General features: G+C 39.6%; 1 protein-coding gene across 5 annotated transcripts in view; it reads left to right on the top strand.

The window, feature by feature from the left end:
• The window catches only part of KIF6 (kinesin family member 6), a 400202-nt gene that overhangs the window by 192951 nt on the left and 188260 nt on the right, over positions 1-18991 (top strand). For 4 of the 5 annotated variants that reach the window (XM_081295096.1, XM_081295095.1, XM_081295094.1 and 1 more), the window contains exons 11-12: positions 17343-17448; positions 18236-18374. In XM_081295096.1, coding sequence (XP_081151222.1) covers positions 17343-17448; positions 18236-18374 — 245 coding nt within the window. Of the gene's footprint in view, positions 1-17342; positions 17449-18235; positions 18416-18991 lie in introns of all 5 variants that reach the window. The other variant, XM_081295097.1, reaches the window with a different exon arrangement.

Here is an 18991-nt window from a genome sequence, read left to right as displayed (position 1 = left end):
CCTCTTGGCCCAAGGTGAGGCAGGACATCATGGCAGAAGGCGTGGCGGAGGAAAGCAGCTGGGGACATAGCCAGAAGCAGAAAGCAGAGAAAGAGCTCTGCTCACCAGGCACAAAGTACAAACCCCAAAGACACACCCCAGTGACCTGAGTCTTCCAGTCACACACCACCTGCCCACACTTACCTCCCAGTTAATCCATATTAGTAGATTAATGCACTGATTAGGTCATAGCTCTCGTGATTTAATCATTTCACCTCTGAACACTCTCACATTGTTCCACCCATGAGCTTTTGGGGGACAACTTATATCCAAACCATAACACTGTTGTTCACTCACTATTGCTGTTATATAAAAGGTCTTTCTGGGATGTCTGGAGACAAGGAAAGGACTTGTGTCTTTCCCCCAGTGGGGAAAGGTATCCCTCTTTTCTCTGAGATATTGATATCTGAACCAAGATAGAGAATAGGGCCATAAAGGAAATATCCACCCCCTGCCTTGGGCTCATTTTCGGTGAGTTAGGGCTATATTAACCAGTACCTGATTTAATAACAGACAGTTTAGGTAGAAGTAGCCATGGCTGATAAAACTCAAGAGTTTAATGCCAATAATGAAATTCCTCACAGTTCAAATAATCATGGGGCCTGTGAGGTATTTGCTAAAAACACAGAAAAAGATCCTGATTTTTTCTTATTCGCCACCCTTTGTGTCAAATGGCTGACTTCCCCAAAGTGTGTTCCTTCATTCTTTATTGTCACTAGCCAAAGAGCAAGAGCAGAAACAGGCTGCTTGTCGTTTCAGCCAGTATCACTTATTTCTCAGAAACATCTTCTCAAGTGGCTTCTGGTGAACATGTCACACAAGAGAAACCCAGGCAGCTGGTGAGGCACCTTGGGGTCATTCATGCCAAACCCTTTAAACACAGGACATGAGTTACTCTTTGGGGTTCCGCCTGGGTGACCTTGTCCTGCTCATGGCTTTTCTGTGCTCCTCTCCAGGTAGAGAGGAAAGTAGCACTTTCTTCCTTGGAAGAGCTCAACCTCCAAAGCATCTCATTTCTTCTCCATGTTAAGAAAGCAAACATTACACAATATTTGTTTTGTAAAGGTTTGAGTTTTCTTTTTCTTTTTTTTTTTTTTCAGTGCTGTGAAAATGAACCCAGGGCCTTGTGCATTCGAGGCAAGTACTCTACCAGCTGAGCTCTATCCCCAGCCCAATGTTTGAGTTTGGTACCTGTATTTGAGCTTTCTCAGTGTTCATTTCTTGAGAAATACTTTATGACTTAAACTCACTTTCATGACTATTCCTTGCAAATACTGTCTCGGTTTGTAATAAATTAGCATGTAGGACTAGTTTGGCTGCCAATCCTCTGCTAGAGTAGAGCAGATTATCTGCTCAGTCCCTAAGTACCCACAATCAGCCTTTTACAATGCCAAGGCTTCCTGCTGCAATTGCACAACCTCAGAAGTGTATCAATCATATATTCATTGCTTTAGCTATTTTTATTCCTGTGTGCTACTGCTTAGATCTGTACAAGGCAGGGGATTTAAAAGATCTGATTTGAATCAGAAAATGCTTAGCCAACGACTTCTGCAAAACTGCCCCTAAAAAAGGCTGATTCCTCAGGCCACAACATAGGCATTAAACAAAATGACGAACTTGGTGCTTGGCAGAGTGGGGGTTATAAAGGTGAATTGCCGAGTATTTCTGGCTCCAGAGAGTGTCAGTCTTGTATGGGAAACAAGTACATGAATATCTAGAATAAAAGGTTTAAATTATACCTATCACAAGAGAAGTGCTGGGGTAATTGGAAATAGGAACGACTTCTAGCAGACCCATGAATCCGGACAAGATTTAGAAAAGATTTAGACAGAGAGAACATTTCAGATAGAGGAATCAATAGAAGTAGAGCTGCTTGTCTGCTTCCCTTATTTTAAAGATACATAAACAGATCCAGAAAAGTGATGTGACTCGCAGAGATTTCTACCAAGTTGGATGCTTGCCTGAGAAAATCAGTCTTCACAAATTCTGGCCCCCTAAGGGCTCTAAACAGTTTTATAGCTCTCTGAATTATTAGCTTCAAAATCAATAGAAAATGTAGTGTATTATTAGTATGGAAACATTTAGATGCTGTAGTCAGTGCCTGAAGTACTTTTTATTCTTTCAGGAAAGAACAGTAGCACTGGGCCTCACTTCAAGTTTATTACTAGCGAATGACTCATTAATAGCGGTTATCGAGGCCCTCCTGTGTGCCTGAGCCCTGCACACCCCAGCAGTTAGCACCCACAGGTCAGCTCAAAACTAGAAGGCCTGAAAGATCTTTGGGTCAGTTTATGGTGACCAGATTTAGCAAATAAAAATTCAGGATATCAACCGGGCACAGTGGTGCACTCCTGTAATCCCAGAGGCAGGAGGATCATGAGTTCAAAGCCAACCTCAGCAACAGTGATGTGTTAAGCAACTCATTGAGACCCTGTCTCTAATAAAATACAAAATAGGGCCATGGATGTGTCCCATTGGTCGAGTGCCCCTGAGATCTATCCCCAAGTACCAAATCGAAAGGCGGGGGGCAGGATATTTACTTAAATTTGAATTCCATAAAACCTTCTCTCTCTCTCTCTCTCTCTCTCTCTCTCTCTATATATATATATATATATATATATATATATATATATATATAGTGTGTGTGTGTATACACACACATAACATACATACACATATATATGAAGGGATTTCTATATGTATATATAAATGAAATAGTTGCAACCCTACTTCAGCTTTGTTTTATATGACTTGAGATTTATTTTATTTGCATAATTTTATGAGTATCTTTGCCTTAAAAACAGTTAAGAAGCAGGCATGGAATCATATACCTGTGATCCAAGCTGTTCAGGAGACTGAAGCAGGACAATCCTAAACTCAAGGCCAACCTGGGCAACATAATGAGACGTCAGAAAAAATTAATTAATATTTATGATCACACTTTTTCTTTTTCATTTATTCTTTTTAGACATATCTGACAATAGAGTATATTTTGACCTATTATACCTACATGGAGTATAACTTCCCATTCTTGTTATATATGATGAACACCTTTTTCTTACAATTCAACATCCTCAAAGATTTTTAAGAACAAAAATTCAGAAGAAATAAAGGTAAATGGACTTGGATGTATTTTATTCATATTTACACACCAAACACCTGGATCGTGATAAGCAACAGTAAATGCTCTCCAAGTAAATGTAAAATGAATGAGATAGCACATTCTTAATCTTATATTCCCTGCCTTCTTAAGAGACTCCCTTCATGCAATGGCAAATTTAAGCTCCATATGTAGTTTTTTTTTTTTCCCCTAAAATGTCTCAGTGGTAGAGAATTGAGAAATATCTTGCCTCATGATCAGTGATTTCCCAGTAAATTCACACCACCTGAAGAGGAGAGGCCTATCTAATCAATCTTTTTTAAGAAAAAAAGTTGATGGATTATCTGCTAATGTGGTCCTGAATTCACATCTCTTGGCATCAAGGGATTCTTCCCAGTTAATAATGACTGATAAACAGCAACAATCTGAACTTTTGTGGATTAAACATCCCAAAGGTCATTAATGGCTAATGCACACCTCCCTCCCTCCTCTCTCTCTCTCTCTCTCTCTCTCTCTCTCTCTCTCTCTCTCTCTCTCTCATCTTATAAGAAATCAGATCTCTGAAATCATTAATGAGATATAATTCACCACAGATGAAGTTTCTCCACTTCGGTACAGAGTGTTTTTGGTCTTGACACTACATTTTGAAGATATTAAAACCCAAACTAAAAGCATAGTCTACAGCTTGTATTAATTATCCTTGGGTAGTTTGTGGAATCATTTGAGTTCCTAAGAAATAGTTATCTAATATGATTAAAAAGGCCTGTCTTCATCTCAGGACTGCTTTTGTACTTTAATGATTATTTTATTCTCTAAAAGTTTAAGAGCTTTAAGTCCTAACAGGACAAATGAATAAATATCAAAGGCAGATAATAAAATAAAAAAGGATGAGGCGTGAATGGCAATACCATTTATTGGGTTACGGTTGACACATTGGCTTCTTTTGGCCTGGACAGCTCTCTCATCAGAAGTACTGGCTTCTAAATTAGAAAGTCTTGAGTGTGAAAACATGAACACACTGTTTCATTCTTCCAGTGGTTTAATGCTTTCTCAATGTTACTGCTCTCTGCTCATTGAGTTTTGTAAGCTCCGGGAAATTCTTTAAAAGAAGGAATGAGACTCTTCATCGCATCCAAGAACACTTGCATTTCTCTCTTGTTTTCCCTAATAACTTTTACAGGAAACGTTTGCATACACGTGGAGCTGGATGTTTTTTAAGACTTCCTGAAACAAACGATTGTTCTAATCACAGTTTATATGGGTTATGCCACTTAAAGAAAGCCCACAGTGTGAAAATGTGCACTTGTGGAAATAATAAATTACATCAATGCCTAACACCTGGTTCCTGATAGCCTGCACCAAGAATGGATAAACAAATGCAGAAATAGCCACTAAACACTGTGAGCAGAACCATAAAATCAGTAATCAGATGATATCAACAGATCAAACCCATCTGGAAGCAGCTGAAGGAATAGCTTTGGGTTTCCACTGGGGACTTCATTTCAAGAACCCGACAGCAAGTAAGGTGGATCTCTCTCCCAAGGCGCGGGCCTTGGGGAACTGGACATGAATAGTTACACATTCAGACTCACAATGTTATCTACTGAGTTTGTTAAATTTCCTTTGAATTGTAAGGTATATGTATATTTGTGTATATGTGTGTGTGTGTGTGTGTATATGTGTGTGTGTATATGCATATATATATAACTTTACAATTTTTGTTCCTCATGCAACAGTGATAGAAGAACTAAAAAAAGGATAGATCTGTGATTCTCACTCTATTATCTGCTTGTGACCCTTCAGAATTTTTAATGAGTACATATAAGTATATATTTTAATAAAGATACACTCAGACTTTATTTGCTATTTTCAAGCTGTATTTTTTTCATTTAATTGTGACATCTTTCCATATCAATATATATGTGTATCTCCAGCAGGAGTTCTGTGGAGTCCACATATATATTTTGGGGGATCTGTGGAACCCCTCCACCAAAATTGTGTCTAAATTTTTGTAGAGTGTATGTATATGGGTATTTTTCTGGAAAATCGCCTTGGGACTTTTATCAGGTTTACTTTGAACTTTATTGATGGATTTATTAAGAGATTACAATATCGTACCATTCAGTAGCATGATCAGATTCCCGATGTGCTCTTCTATGTTCCCTGTCTAAAATTTGTACTTTTCTTTATATAGATCCTGTATCATTGTTTTAACAATTTATTGGTAATTTTCTTTAAATATTTAATGTATTGTTTTAAATACCCCTTATTATTTTATTGCATCTTAGGATACTACTTTACCTTGTAAACTCACCTTCAATTTAATATAGAACTCAATGATAATGGATGATTCAATTTAAATCAATTTGTTTTAGATTCAATGAACGTGTTTCTAAACATCTATGTACCATTTTCCTTTTGACAGGATAAAATAACTTGTTACGAAATGGAAACACACCCACAAGGATTGACTTTGTATATTTACATAATAAAATCTTTTTAACTATCATTTAAAACTTTAACAATTTGTACACACACACACACACACACACACACAGCATTTGTGTGTAGTAAATCAAGACTGTTATTTAACATTTTTGCTAAAAAAAAATTAGTTGAGAAATATTTATTGCTCAACTTTAATGTTGACTACAAATTGAATTTCATATAAAACAGAAAGAAAAAGAGTTCAGAAATGTAGAGCAAAGGGTACATAAAGTTTTCACTACTCCTTCAAGTTAATGAACTATCGGGAAAGTCTATGAACTCAGAAAATGTTAACCATGGAGCTCTATAGCTTGGTAGAGTCACCCCATTTTTTAAAATTTCCCAGTAACTTTTCCTACAGGTCACCCTGGTTTGTCCCCTGAGGTCCTTTCTCTCCTTTCCCCTCCTCCCTGTCCTGTCCTGCCTCCTCTCTGCCCTGCTTCCAGCGCTCTGGCCAGAGGAGCTCTCTGGTGGCCCTTCCTTATTCTCAGTGTCTTTCCCTGTCCTTTCTCCAGGCTTCTCTGCAGCACCCTCTTCTTGGTGTCTGTGAAATGTGGCTTCTCTTTCACAGACCTTCCTGCCCTGCCAGAAGGAGTGGAGGCCTTTTCTACCTTGTTTCTGCCACCTGTCACGGCTCCCTTCCCAGGTGTGACTCTTCTTGCACATTTTCCAGCCACTAGCAACCCTGCTGACTCGCTGGGTACCCCCCTACCACACCACCATTCACTTTCCAATAAGTCGACTTCCCATTTCTTATGGATTTCTGTAGACTCGTGTACTCAGGTTTACTTAGTGGCTGCCCATGGCAAACAACAGATTCAAAAGACACTTGTAGAATTTAAAGAGGGAATTATGAATATCTGTTGATTGATTGATTGATATTCTTTTTTTTTTTAGCCTTAGGCATGGCAAAAATCATCTTTATACAGGAATTCATTCATTCATTACTTTTAATCTTTCTAAATCTGCAAAGCAGCTCTAAGTATTAGGGTAAATAAGCTCACCCGTGGGCTTCAGAGAAGTCAGGGCCTGGGGTAGGGTGGTCACCTGGGGACTGCTTGGACCTGAGGCTTCCTGAAGCTGAGCCACGGCAGGCTGGGCAGAGGCAGAGGAACAGAGATAGCAGATGACCTCTGGAGGGCCAAAGCACAAGCACAGCCTCAGGTGGTAGGGTCCGTGACTCCTTGATCACCAGCAGCACTTGGAAGGGGCTCTCACACTCTTCAGGTGAAACTGGCACATCTGTTTGCTGAGTCCCTTTGAGATGGGACTTGTGGGGAATCTGAAGAACCAGATACTCCATCAAAGCATCTGCTAATGCCCTTATGAATCCCATCTAGATACTTAGCTGCACCCATACCTTGAGCTGGTTTGGTTCTTTTTCCCATTACTGTGGCTCCTCAGTTAGTTTTGCCCACAATCTCCCAGTTGTACATCCAGACCCCCACCTCGCTTCTACTGCATGCTGTTGTGGTTTGGCTTTGTTGTGTTCTCTATCAGCCCAATGCCTCCTAGCACATTGGTAACATAAATCTGCTGTTTCCAGCAGACAGGGTATCAGCACATCAGCCTTGGCCTCCTACAAGAAGCAATAGCAACTTGATGGTGTTACTGTTGGTGAGCTTTTCACTGCTGTATCCCAAGACAAGAACAAGAAAATAAACAGAAGAGGAAACGTTTATTTTGGCTCATGATTTCCGAGATCTAGTCCATGGTCTGTTGACTCCATTGCTCTGGGCCCAAGATAAGGCAGAACACCATGGCGAAAGGATGCGCTCTTATGGAGGTGAAAAGGTGTGGCAAAGGAGCACTGCTCCACCTATGTCAACCAGGAGGCAGAGAAAGAGAGGTCAGGGGCTGCAGCGAAGAAGAACTCGTCCAGGGCACACTCCCAGTAACCCACCTCCTCCAGCCATGTTCCACCTGCCTACAGTTACCACCCAGTCACTGATAAGGTTGTAGCTCTTACAATCTAATCACTTCTCCTCTGACTATTTCTGCACTAGTGCAGGAGTTTGGAGGTGAGGGACACCTCATCTGAACCATGACACTTTTCTCCTGCTGACTCAGGAGGCTCGGAGCAGCCATGCCTGTGGCCCAGCCTCCACCATCTCACCCACCCTTCGTTCTCTCAGACAGGTCAGCTATTTTCATCTTATTTACATTTGTTCTAAGCCACTGAACCTTTTTGTGTCTACTGAAATTAAAATGTTTGATCATATAAGATACATACACCTCTAAGTAAATCAAATATGTAAAATCTGGATTGACAAAAGTAAAATTAATTTTTATAACTTTCAAAAACCTTCATCCCTCCATTTATAAAGAGCTTATAAAATATGTCTTTAAAGTCATCTTAGTTTATTTTAAATTATTTCAAGATAGTTTTTAAAAATTCCATAAATGGAATTACATGACCATGAATTCAAATTCCTATAAAAAGGTCATGTCTTCCTCATTCAGGAGGTAAACCAGTCCAGATTTTCATTTTGATTTTTTACATTTGCTCTTTCAAAACACTAAAACTGTCAAGAAGTTGAGCATCTGTGCATTTGGGGTGCCATGGAACAGTGCTCTTGTGGAAGTGAAGGAAATACGCCATACTAAGAAAAATCTCGAAGGAAAACTTAGCATAGAAATTTCTTCTGCTTCACCAAAACCATGAGCTTTCTGACCCCCAACTATTATTAAAAAACAACTCGTTCCAGCAAAGTGGCTGACACTGAGCTCAGTTCCTTGCACATGAGGGTTCATGTTTTTCCCTTACTGGTTAGGGCAAGGAGAGCATACAATATATATAATACTTATCACTAACCAGAGACTTCTAAAAGGAAAAACTCTTGAAGTAACTACTTTTAAGTCAATTGGGAATGATTCCTTCAGCAGAATCTAAAGAAAAACAAACATGAAACTATTGACCCCAAAAAAATATTTGTGTAGTTTCCTTTGGTCAGTTCTATTGGCACAATCTCAGCCCCTGGTTTTTCATGTCCTGTGGATTGTAATTAGTCATAATTGTGAATTTATTATTGTTATTTGAACTTTCCTTTTGAAAATTATACGTATTCCAACTCTGTATGTTGTAAAAGGTCACGTCCCATAAGAGAATCCTATCTGTCTGAAAAATTAAAATAGGTCCCATCTTCCTTTCCCCGCCACCATCGGATATCAAGCACCCCCGTCATTACAGCTTGTTGAAGTCTCTTCTTTGAAATGGCAGACCCAAAGTTTACTTGCTGTCTCATCAACCTTGTTGTCTGTGTCTTTACTTACTATAAAAAGAGTCTGCATGAAGCTTTGAGTTGAAAATACAAAGGTAGTGTGCCAGGCATTATAGCAAGTGGAGACAGTTTTCTGAGTTGAGAGAGTCTTTGTGGTATGAAGGGAAAGAATGGAAATTGCTGATTCAAAAAGCCTGTTTTCAAATCTCAGCAGTTCAGTTTCCTACCTTTGTTTGTAACAATATGCAAGTTTCTTAACTTTTCTGAGCTTTCCTATCCTCACTTATGAAAGAGGGATAATAGTTTATAGGCTTATGGTGCAGATTAATAATAAAACACCTGAGAAAGTGCCCGGCTTTTTAAATGGATGTTCAATGAAAATAATAATATAATAATTGGGAGAAGGCAGTTATCAAGAGAACCAGCTATGAGAGACCCTTTAGGGTTCCCCCCCACACACACACACACACTTAGATAAGTGGAAAAGTGACAGTCACATAGATCTTAACAAGGCTATGGACCAGCATGGGTAAAGTTGCTAGTACAGTGCCCAGGACATAGGTGACCATCAAGGGATGTTAGCTCCTCTTTAACATTTCAATTTACTTCTTATGGTTCCCAGGGCTGAAAAGATGTGCATATCTTCTTGTGTATACATTTCAATTGCCTTGTTTTTCCTTAAACATTAGTGTGCATACAGATTGTGGGGACACGTCAGGAAGGGTAGATTCTGATTCAGCTGGTGTGGGATGGGGCTGACCATCCACATTTCTAAAAGGCTCCCAGAGGGGTGATAGTTAATAGGTACAGCTGGATAGAAGAAATAGCTTCTAATATTCTGTAACACGGTAGGAAAATTGTGGTTAACAATCAATTGAATATTCCAAAATGACTAGTAGAGAGGATTTTGAATGCTCCTAATACAAAAAAAAAAAAAAACAATAAATGTCTCAGGTGGCAGCTATGCCAATTACCTTGTGTATGTGTTAAAATGTCACACTGTACCCCATAAATATGTACCATTTCTATGTGTCAATTTAAAATAGAAATATATTAAAAATAAAAATAAAAGGCTCCCAGCTTATGCGTCTGAGGTTGATCCACTGTTCTCATTTAAACTAGCAAGGCATTAAGAGGCCAGGCAATACCCTCTCTTTGTTCCTTGTGTTATCTTACTGCATCAACCTAAGACTTTAGACATGGCATTATTTCACAAATTTAACAAAGTTTTGACCCAGCACAGTTGGTGAGTTAAGTTCATCCAACACAACATGTAAGCCCCAGTCTGATATCACCAGGATCAATTATTTCCATTATATAACTATTCCTCCAATTTTTTATCTAGTTATAGTCCTAGAAGTGAGTAGTTATTGAACTTCCCTTCGATGTCCAGTTCTTTTCCAGATTTTGCTCATGTACTATGTAACAAGGGTTCCTCGGCACTACCTAACCCTTTGGGAGACGACCTATCCCCGTGAAGCCAGCTTCAATGGCAAAATGCGTGGTAAAATTCAGGCAGATTCTAGCACTTTTTGGTCTAGTTAATGTCAGCTAGGTTCTTAAGTCAGATGCCTTCCTAGATCTTTGTAATGCGCTATCTACTCCTTTTCCCCAAATCAGTGGTAAGACAGAGATGTTAGGAACCATCACCTCTGGGACCTCGGGCCTTTCCAAGGTTCTGTCACAGAGCAGCCCTGCCTCACCACCTGGAGTGTTCTCCATCCATTTTGCTCTTTCCAGTTCAACGTCAGAAGATAAGGTCTCAGTGCTTTGTGCTCCCTGGCCTTGTTTGTAACAAAGCTCCTGAAATAACACTGTGCTGCTGGACGCTCCCGTTGTCTCTGTTCCCTGAGGACAGAGCCATGCTCCCTCGGGCTTCCCCGAAGCACATGCCCATGTTGAGCCAGTGCTAGGCCCAGCCAGGGTTTCTACCCCCAGTTCAGGTTTGCTCTTCTTCCTAACGCTCTTTTAACTCCCCAATTTCCCACAACCAGCACCACAGAGAGGTGTTTCTAGAAGCTCATGCTGAAAAGAACATGTCCATAAAACATTTTTACATCTATTGAAGGGCATCTAGGTTGGTTCCACAGTCTTGCTATTGTGAATTGTGCTGCTATGAACATCGATGTAGCAGTGTCCCTGTAGCATGCTCTTTTTAGGTCTTTAGGGAATAGACCAAGAAGGGGAAGAGCTGGGTCAAATGGTGGTTCCATTCCCAGCTTTCCAAGAAATCTCCATACTGCTTTCCAAATTGGCTGCACCAATTTGCAGTCCCACCAACAATGAGCAAGTGTACCCTTTTCCCCACATCCTCGCCAGCACTTGTTGTTGTTTGACTTCCTAATGGCTGCCAATCTTACTGGAGTGAGATGGTATCTTAGGGTGGTTTTGATTTGCATTTCTCTGACTGCTAACGATGCTGAGCATTTTTTCATGTGCTTGTTGATTGATAGAATGGATAAAAAATGTGGCATCTATACACAATGGAGTATTACTCTGCATTAAAAAATGACAAAATCATAGAATTTGGAGGGAAATGGATGACATTAGAGCAGATTATGCTAAGTGAAGCCAGCCAATCCCTAAAAAACAAATGCCAAATGTCTTCTTTCATATAAGGAGAGTAACTAAGAACAGAGTAGGGACAAAGAGCATGAGAAGAAGATTAACATTAAACAGGGATAAGAGGTGGGAGGGAAAGCGAGAGGGAAGGGAAATTGCATGGAAATGGAAGGAGACCCTCATGGTTATACAAAATTACATACAAGAGGAAGTGAGGGGAAAGGGAAAAATAATACAAGGGGGAGAAATGAATTACAGTAGAGCGGGTAGAGAGAGAAGAGGGGAGGGGAGGGGAGGGGAGGGGAGGGGAGGGGGGATAGTAGAGGATAGGAAAGGCAGCAGAATACAACAGACACTAGTATGGCAATACGTAAATCAATGGAAGTGTAACTGATGTGATTCTGCAATCTGTATACGGGGTAAAAATGGGAGTTCATAACCCACTTGAATCAAAATGTGAAATATGATATATCAAGAACTATGTAATGTTTTGAACAACCAACAATAAAAAAAACATTTTTACAAAAGTTATTTGAGAATATCTTAATCACCCTCAATGTACAAATGATGGATTTATTTTAATAAACATAATTACAAAAATACTTCAGAAGAGTGAGCTTTTCTTCAGGGAGATGATAAATGTTCTTGAGCCAAAGGCAGCCAGCCAAAAGCTTCAGATCCACCCCACCTCCCTTCCTTCTTTCATTCCTTCCTTTGTTTCTTTTTTGTCTCTTCTTTTTTGTGTGTTAAAGAGTACTTGCAGAATCCCTGCAAGGGATTCATTGCTAACCTATCCATATATATCATGAGTATTTTTTAACATCCATGAGCATACCACCACACCACCGTTTAAAACAACTGCTTAACTATGTACATAACTATGTCATCATTTATTTTCCTAATCTCCTAATGTGGCAAATTCCAATTCTTTTCCAACTGTTTTTGCTGTTACAAATCATGCTGGTCCCCTAGCCTTGTTAAGATCTATGTGACTGTCACTCAATTATTTCCTGTTAGTTCATCTACCTGCTTACCTCCTCAAAGAGTAGGGGTGAGTTCGCCATTTTAGAAGTACATGGTCCATTATGATATTTAAATACATTTATTAACTTTGCTATAGTATGGTAAGGACTGTGCTTCAAAACTTGGATTCTATGGTCAGCCTACCTGAGTTTGAGTACCAGCTATGCTGTTTGCTTCTTTGCTTGCTGTGTGACCTTGGGCAAGATATTTAACTTCAGATTGCACTCCAAATTCATTGCTTATGATATAGGGGCAATAATAGTACTTCTCTCATAGGATTGTTTTAAGGATTGCGGACATGATATATGCAAATAGCTTAAAAGAATATCTAACTAATGGTAGAAGCCAACTCTAAGAAGCTTGTGTTGTCTTTTCACTCATGCATCAAATCTAAATTTCCATGGGACAATGTCTGTAGTCAGACCTTCATTTTTTTTAAGGATAGAGAGCAGAAAGAGGGGAGTAGTGGTAAAACACAAGGGGGTAAAACACATACTAGGAAATGTTGGCAATCATAATTATGTGGCTGGGTATTGATATTTATAATACAATGGGGTTCTGAATGAGGCCACAAGCTACCCAAGATCCCTCATTAGCAGTTTGGTGGAGACAGGAATGTCACCCAACACATAACCCCTAACACCCTGCCTGCCCTCAGCCAGCTCATGTGTCCAGACACCCTTGGATGCTCTGTAATATTTCTTGTCCGTATGGATTAGAACTGAATGATCTACGTTTATTTACCTTTCCTCAAGGGTTCTTTTCTCCTCCTTCTTTTCTCCTAGTGAAAAATAGAAAGTCTCCTGTTGATTTGGACTCCTCCTAAAGAACAGACTTCACTGTAGAGCCTTGGCCTCCTTGGAGAGCCTTTTCTGTAAACATGCCCCTGTCCAGCAGGGTTCTGGCAGCTGGAAACCCCTCAGCGGGAGCAGGAACTAGGTATAAACTTGGGAACTATTTGGGGAGATAAGAAAATGAGAGAATTTGAGGTCATTCATTTAATCTTAACTACTGGTAGGGCAAGTACATCAGAAACATCTGAATTAAGCATTTTTCTGCATTTTAATTAGTAGAACAAGTCTCTTCTTGATAAGAAAATAAGTTCAACAATAAATCAAATGTATGAAGGAAAGTGAAGGAATTTTTTTCTTATCTAAAGAAGCTCTGTGTTCTTAAGAACTGAGAACAAAACTGCACATCCAAAGGCCTGATTTTCAGTCTTAGTCATTTATCAGACTAAGTCCTTAGAACAAGTAAAGAAATCTAGTTATTTTAGTCAAGAGGCAGTTCTTACCCATTTCTTTGGCTCATGGTCTTGGTCCTCCTTGTATCCTATACTGTCACTATGTGAGATGGGCACGTCGATGGAAATGCCAAGCCCAGTGAGCCCGAAGGATCTGCCAGTGGCTGCTCAAATCAGCAGAAGCCTCGTCTCTCACAATGCTTTCCTGTGAACAGTCCCCCTTCAGCCCTCTGTCAGAGACTGTTGGCTAGAATATATACTTCATGATCAACTATGGAGAAGTTCTCAGCAAAAGAAACCATCAATAAGGTGAAGAGAGAGCCTACATTTTGGGAGCAAATTTTTGCCACACACATGTCAGAGCACAAATCTCCAGGATATATAAAAAACTCAAAAAACTTAACACCAAAAAACTCAAACAACCCAATCAGTAAATGAGCTAAGGAACAGACACTTCTCAGAAGAAGATATACAAGCAATCAACAAATATATGAAAAAAAAAATGTTCAACATCTCTAGCAATTAGAGAAATGCAAATCAAAACTACTCTAAGATTTCATCTCACTCTAGCCAGAATGGCAGTAATCAAGAATACAAACAACAATAAGTGTTGGTGAGGATGTGGGGAAAAAGGCACACTCATACATTGCTGGTGGGACTGCAAATTGGTGCAACCAATCTGGAAAGAAGTATGGAGATTATTTAGAAAACTTGGAATGGAACCACCATTTAACCCAGCTATCTCACTCCTTGGACTATACCCAAAGGACTTAAAATCAGCATACTGTAGTGACACAACCACTTCGATGTTTATAACTGCACAATTCCCAGTAGCTAAACTATGGAAGCATCCTAGATGCCCTTCAGTAGACGAATGGATAAAGAAACTGTGGTATATATACAGAATGCAATATTACTCAGCACTAAAAGAGAATAAAATTATGGCATTTGCAGGAAAATGAATGGAGTTGGAGAATATCATGCTAAGCAAATTAAGCCAATCTCAAAAAACCGGGGGCTGAATGTTTTCTCTGATAAGTGGATGCTGATCCTAATGAGAGGTTGGAACATGGGAGGAATGGAGGAACTTTGGTCCAAGGGGAAGAAGGGAAGAGAGGGGGCGTGAGGATAAGAAAGATGGTGGAATGATACAAACATCATTACCCTAGGTACATGTATGTCTGCACATGTGGTGAAACTCCACATTGTGTACAACCAGAGAAATGAAAAGTTGCACTCCATTTCTGTACAATGAATTAAAATGTACTCTGCCATGTATAACTAATTAGAACTAATAAAAAAATTAAAAAGAAAGAGCAAGAAGGAAGAACTGATTAACTGTTGCTGACCACTTAATCTCATCTGCTAGAAATTTTGTGGACACTGGAAACCATAAAGTGCTTTCACTCCACAGAAATCTAGAAGTCATGGAAATTTCCAAAAATTTCAGAATTTCTGCTAAGGGCTCAGGGAAAGTCCAAGTCGATAAACAGTACTATCTTTTGAAGGTTCATTCAATGGCAATTGTAGATCCATGCCTCCTCATGAGTTTCGAGGAAGGTGGCAACTGGGAACACGTTACCTCTGTGCCAGTCATGATAGTAGCAGTGCAGTCACAGTCTAGGGTATTACAGAGCCATTGAAAATAACACACTTCCACCACATGTGTACTGATGTGGAAGATTACCTGTGATAGTCTTTTGATGAATAAGGCTGGCATGGTGGTGTTCACCTGTAATCCCAGATACTCCAGAGGCTGAGGCAGGGGGATGGCAAGTTCAAAGCCACCTGAGCAACCTTAGTGAGACCCTATCTTAAAATAAAATAAAATAGAGCTGGGGATCTACCTCAGTGGTAGAGCACTTGCCTACCACACAGGAGACTCTGGGTTTAACCTCCAGTACCACAAAAAAAGAATGGTGCAGAACATTATCCAGAGTGTGATCTCATTTTTGTGAAAGCAAAGATAATCCACAAATGAATATATTAGATATAGGTATCTGCTTCATTGAAAACTAGAAGAATATATTTCAGTTGTTAACAGTGAACCTCAGGAATTAAGTGCAAATGAGACAAATGGGAAGGGTGGCAAGGGAGTGGGAGCTTTTACCTTTTCATCACTCACAGCTGAATTTCTAATTTTGGTCAAACCATAGAGAAGGCCGCTGATATGGGGCCGCTGATGATAAACATGTGTTTTAGTAATACTTGGCATACAAAAATTTTTTAATAATTGTGTCAGAAATGAATTAGCTCTGTTCTATAAATAAACATATCAAACATCAAATGGTGCCCCTCCACTGAAGAATCTCCTTAAGAATGACAATGTGAATCATCTTACAGTTGCAAATGTCAGCTGTCCCATGTTGCAGACTACAGAAAGAGATAAAAAGGACATCCAAGGGTACTCTGTGATAAAAATCATTATATCTTGAGAGGACCGATAGGAACAGTGGAAGGAAGGTGTGTTCATTTTTTAAAGAGGCTGAAAGTCTGCAAATATTTTCATAGCAATGCTAGAAAAATACGCTGCAGTGGCGTTAGGATACGTAGCATCTTAGAAATTGATGGCCCTCCTAAAACCCTCCTTACCAAGAATTCTAACTCAACATAAAAGGGAATGATTTTCATGTGGTGAAATGCATTAGATAATTAACATATTTGTATTAAAAATCTAAAACCTGGGGGAGGGAAAAACAAAGATGAATCGGAGTCAAGAATTGCCTCATGATACTTTTAAAGGAGGCGGGGTGCAGGTGGGAGGCCAGGTGCATATACAGACTCTGGAACTCAACTGCTACAATCTAAAGTGGGACTTCCAAATAGAGTGGTGGGAGGGTCTCTCCAATGGGGCGTATTTTGCTTTCTGTTTTGTCTTAGAATAGGAAAAATATGAAACTCATTGTAAGCAAAGAGGAAAGAGTCCACACAGAGAGATGATTAATAGGCGGGGAAGAGAAAACAGGTAATATTAGTCAAGGAAGCTCTAGAAGAAGCAAGAAGAGCCCAGGCAAGAGGTTAGACTTAAGAAGGAGGAAGGATATTATCCAAATTAAATAAAAGAAGGAACAGGGCCTGGGTGTGAGGCAAAACACCCTGAGATGAAGGAGAAGGAAACTGAGGTATCTGTTTGAATCAGCCTAACTTTCTCCTTCTGGTGAGAAGCTGCTTTATTGATGGAGAGTGAAAACGTAGTGGTAGATTGAGGAGTTATGGAAAGATCTAGAATAGCCACTGTAAAGACCATAAATTAACCAGGAATTAACTATGAAGCATCACTGAGATGTCGGGGTGGGAGGGGGGCTGCATAGCATGAATTTTTAATGAAACCAAATTTTTTTAAAAAAATAATTTTTCATCATTTTCTCTAGCACTATGACAGCTAGATATAAGAGCAAATAAATTCAGTTTGACTAGAATGGAGGGATGGTAGAAATCAAATCATTCCTGAAAACTGCCTGTGAACGTTCATTGGAAATGATCCAAGTGATTGCATCGTTATAGATTTCACTTTATCACTATGTTTTTCCTCCTTTAATTTTTGTAGTCCATTTTCTGTAAAAATGTGAGAGTAATATCCTGGACTTCAAATATGAACCTAGTATGGCCATGAAAATTTCTAAAGCTTCTAGCTCAAACTTGCTTCTCATGCATTATGTATTTTTAGGCTGGAAAAACTAATAACATCCTTTTTGGAAGACCAGGATCCACAGAGTAGACTAGAGGTTGGCGCTGATATGCGTAAAATTCATCACTGTTTTCATCATTTAAAGGTAAGTTTAAATGTTTCCTTCAGTAGAAACCATTTCCTGCCATGTTCCAACTGCAATAAAAAACTTTTCTGGTTGACCAAGCCTTGAAAAGTTAGGACCCAGCTTCACAGAAAATGGTGTGAGCTTTGAACCAATGCTGTGATCACCACCCACTTTCTTCTGAGATCAGATCTTACTTGCCAATAAATAAGCTCAAACCATGGACTTCAAATTCTTTTGCCAGGAATCTCTACCTCTACACAGAATAGTTCTGTGTTCCAAAAAACAATTTTAAAATAATATCAAGTGAATCGTGTATTGTATTTTTTATTTATCCTTATAATTCACTTTCCTCTGCCTTGGGTTTTACCTTTCCTGATGAGGAAATGGGGTTATCGTTACATGTTCCTTCTACCGTAGTTGTATTTTTTCATACCTCTGTAAGATAGCGAACATGTCTGTGAGTCTGCTGTGGGCCAGGATTGGGAAGGCAATGTTGAAGAGTCATGGAGAAGACAGATAAGGGCTATAAAAGTATGAACTGTGTTACGTAGAAAGGGAAGAGAGTCCAAGAGGAGATAATGTTTGAGGAAGAATTTCCCAATTTAGGAAAGGAGAGATAAAGATGGGGGAGAAGGGAATGTGGAAGGCAGGTGGGTTGGGGGACAAGTGAGTGAGAAAAGCGACTGTGAATTCAAGGAGTCAGGACAAGGCATGCTTATGTTCAGGGAATTGTTAAAGGGAAAAGAGCCAAACAAGAAAATTTGGAATGGCGACATAGGGGCAAAACTGTTCTTTCAACTTACAGAAACTATTGAATGACAAGAAGATCCTCAGGAACAGTATAGTCTCCTCTGAAATCAAAGAGCCAGACTGCCAAGATCCAGTGAGAGAGGAAGAATATAAAAAGCTACGAGACCTTCTAAAGCAGAGGGATAATGAAATCAGTATCCTTCCTGAGGCCATGAAACTCGGGGGGTGGGAACAGGTGACTCCCCACTGCCACATCACTCAGGGGCCCACCCTTCCTCCCAATCACCTTGTCCCTTTCCACTGAGAAGTAAAACGTCCCTTTAGCAAACACAGTGCCGTCACTAGTGAAAAAGAGTAGCTACAAAAGGAAACATTTGACCTCACTTTTAGCCTGATATAGTTTCTCTACAGAGAACATTTCAGTTTATAGAAAAGCATGAGCTTTTTTATGCCATCTCTTCACATTAGATTTGTGAAAATATAATTTTTGACTACTCTGTGGTACTCTTTCTGGTTCAGTCCTGAGCCAGTAAGTTAGCTGGTTATCTTTAGCTAGCTGACCGGACACCGGGCTGACCACAGCCTTACCATGGCCCAGAGTTTGTGGCTGGTATGTGGGTGAAACTCAAATCATGGCGAAGAAATGGTAAATGGTATTTAGCTTATGAAGAGCAGAGATTGATTTAAATGTAACCTTTTATTTAAAAGGAGATCTACTACTTTGGGTTCTACTTACAAATGTTTCCAAATTTGGAAGTGGGAATAGATGAGTGTTCAAGACAGAATTCTTATTGGCTCCAGGAGGCAGCAT

The sequence above is a fragment of the Spermophilus citellus genome, assembly GCF_964194105.1.
Source record: "Spermophilus citellus genome assembly, chromosome: 5".
In the NCBI taxonomy this organism is placed as follows: domain Eukaryota; kingdom Metazoa; phylum Chordata; class Mammalia; order Rodentia; family Sciuridae; genus Spermophilus; species Spermophilus citellus.
The sequence above is the reverse complement of the archived record's forward strand: the minus strand, read 5'-3'. Positions and strand labels throughout refer to the sequence as shown.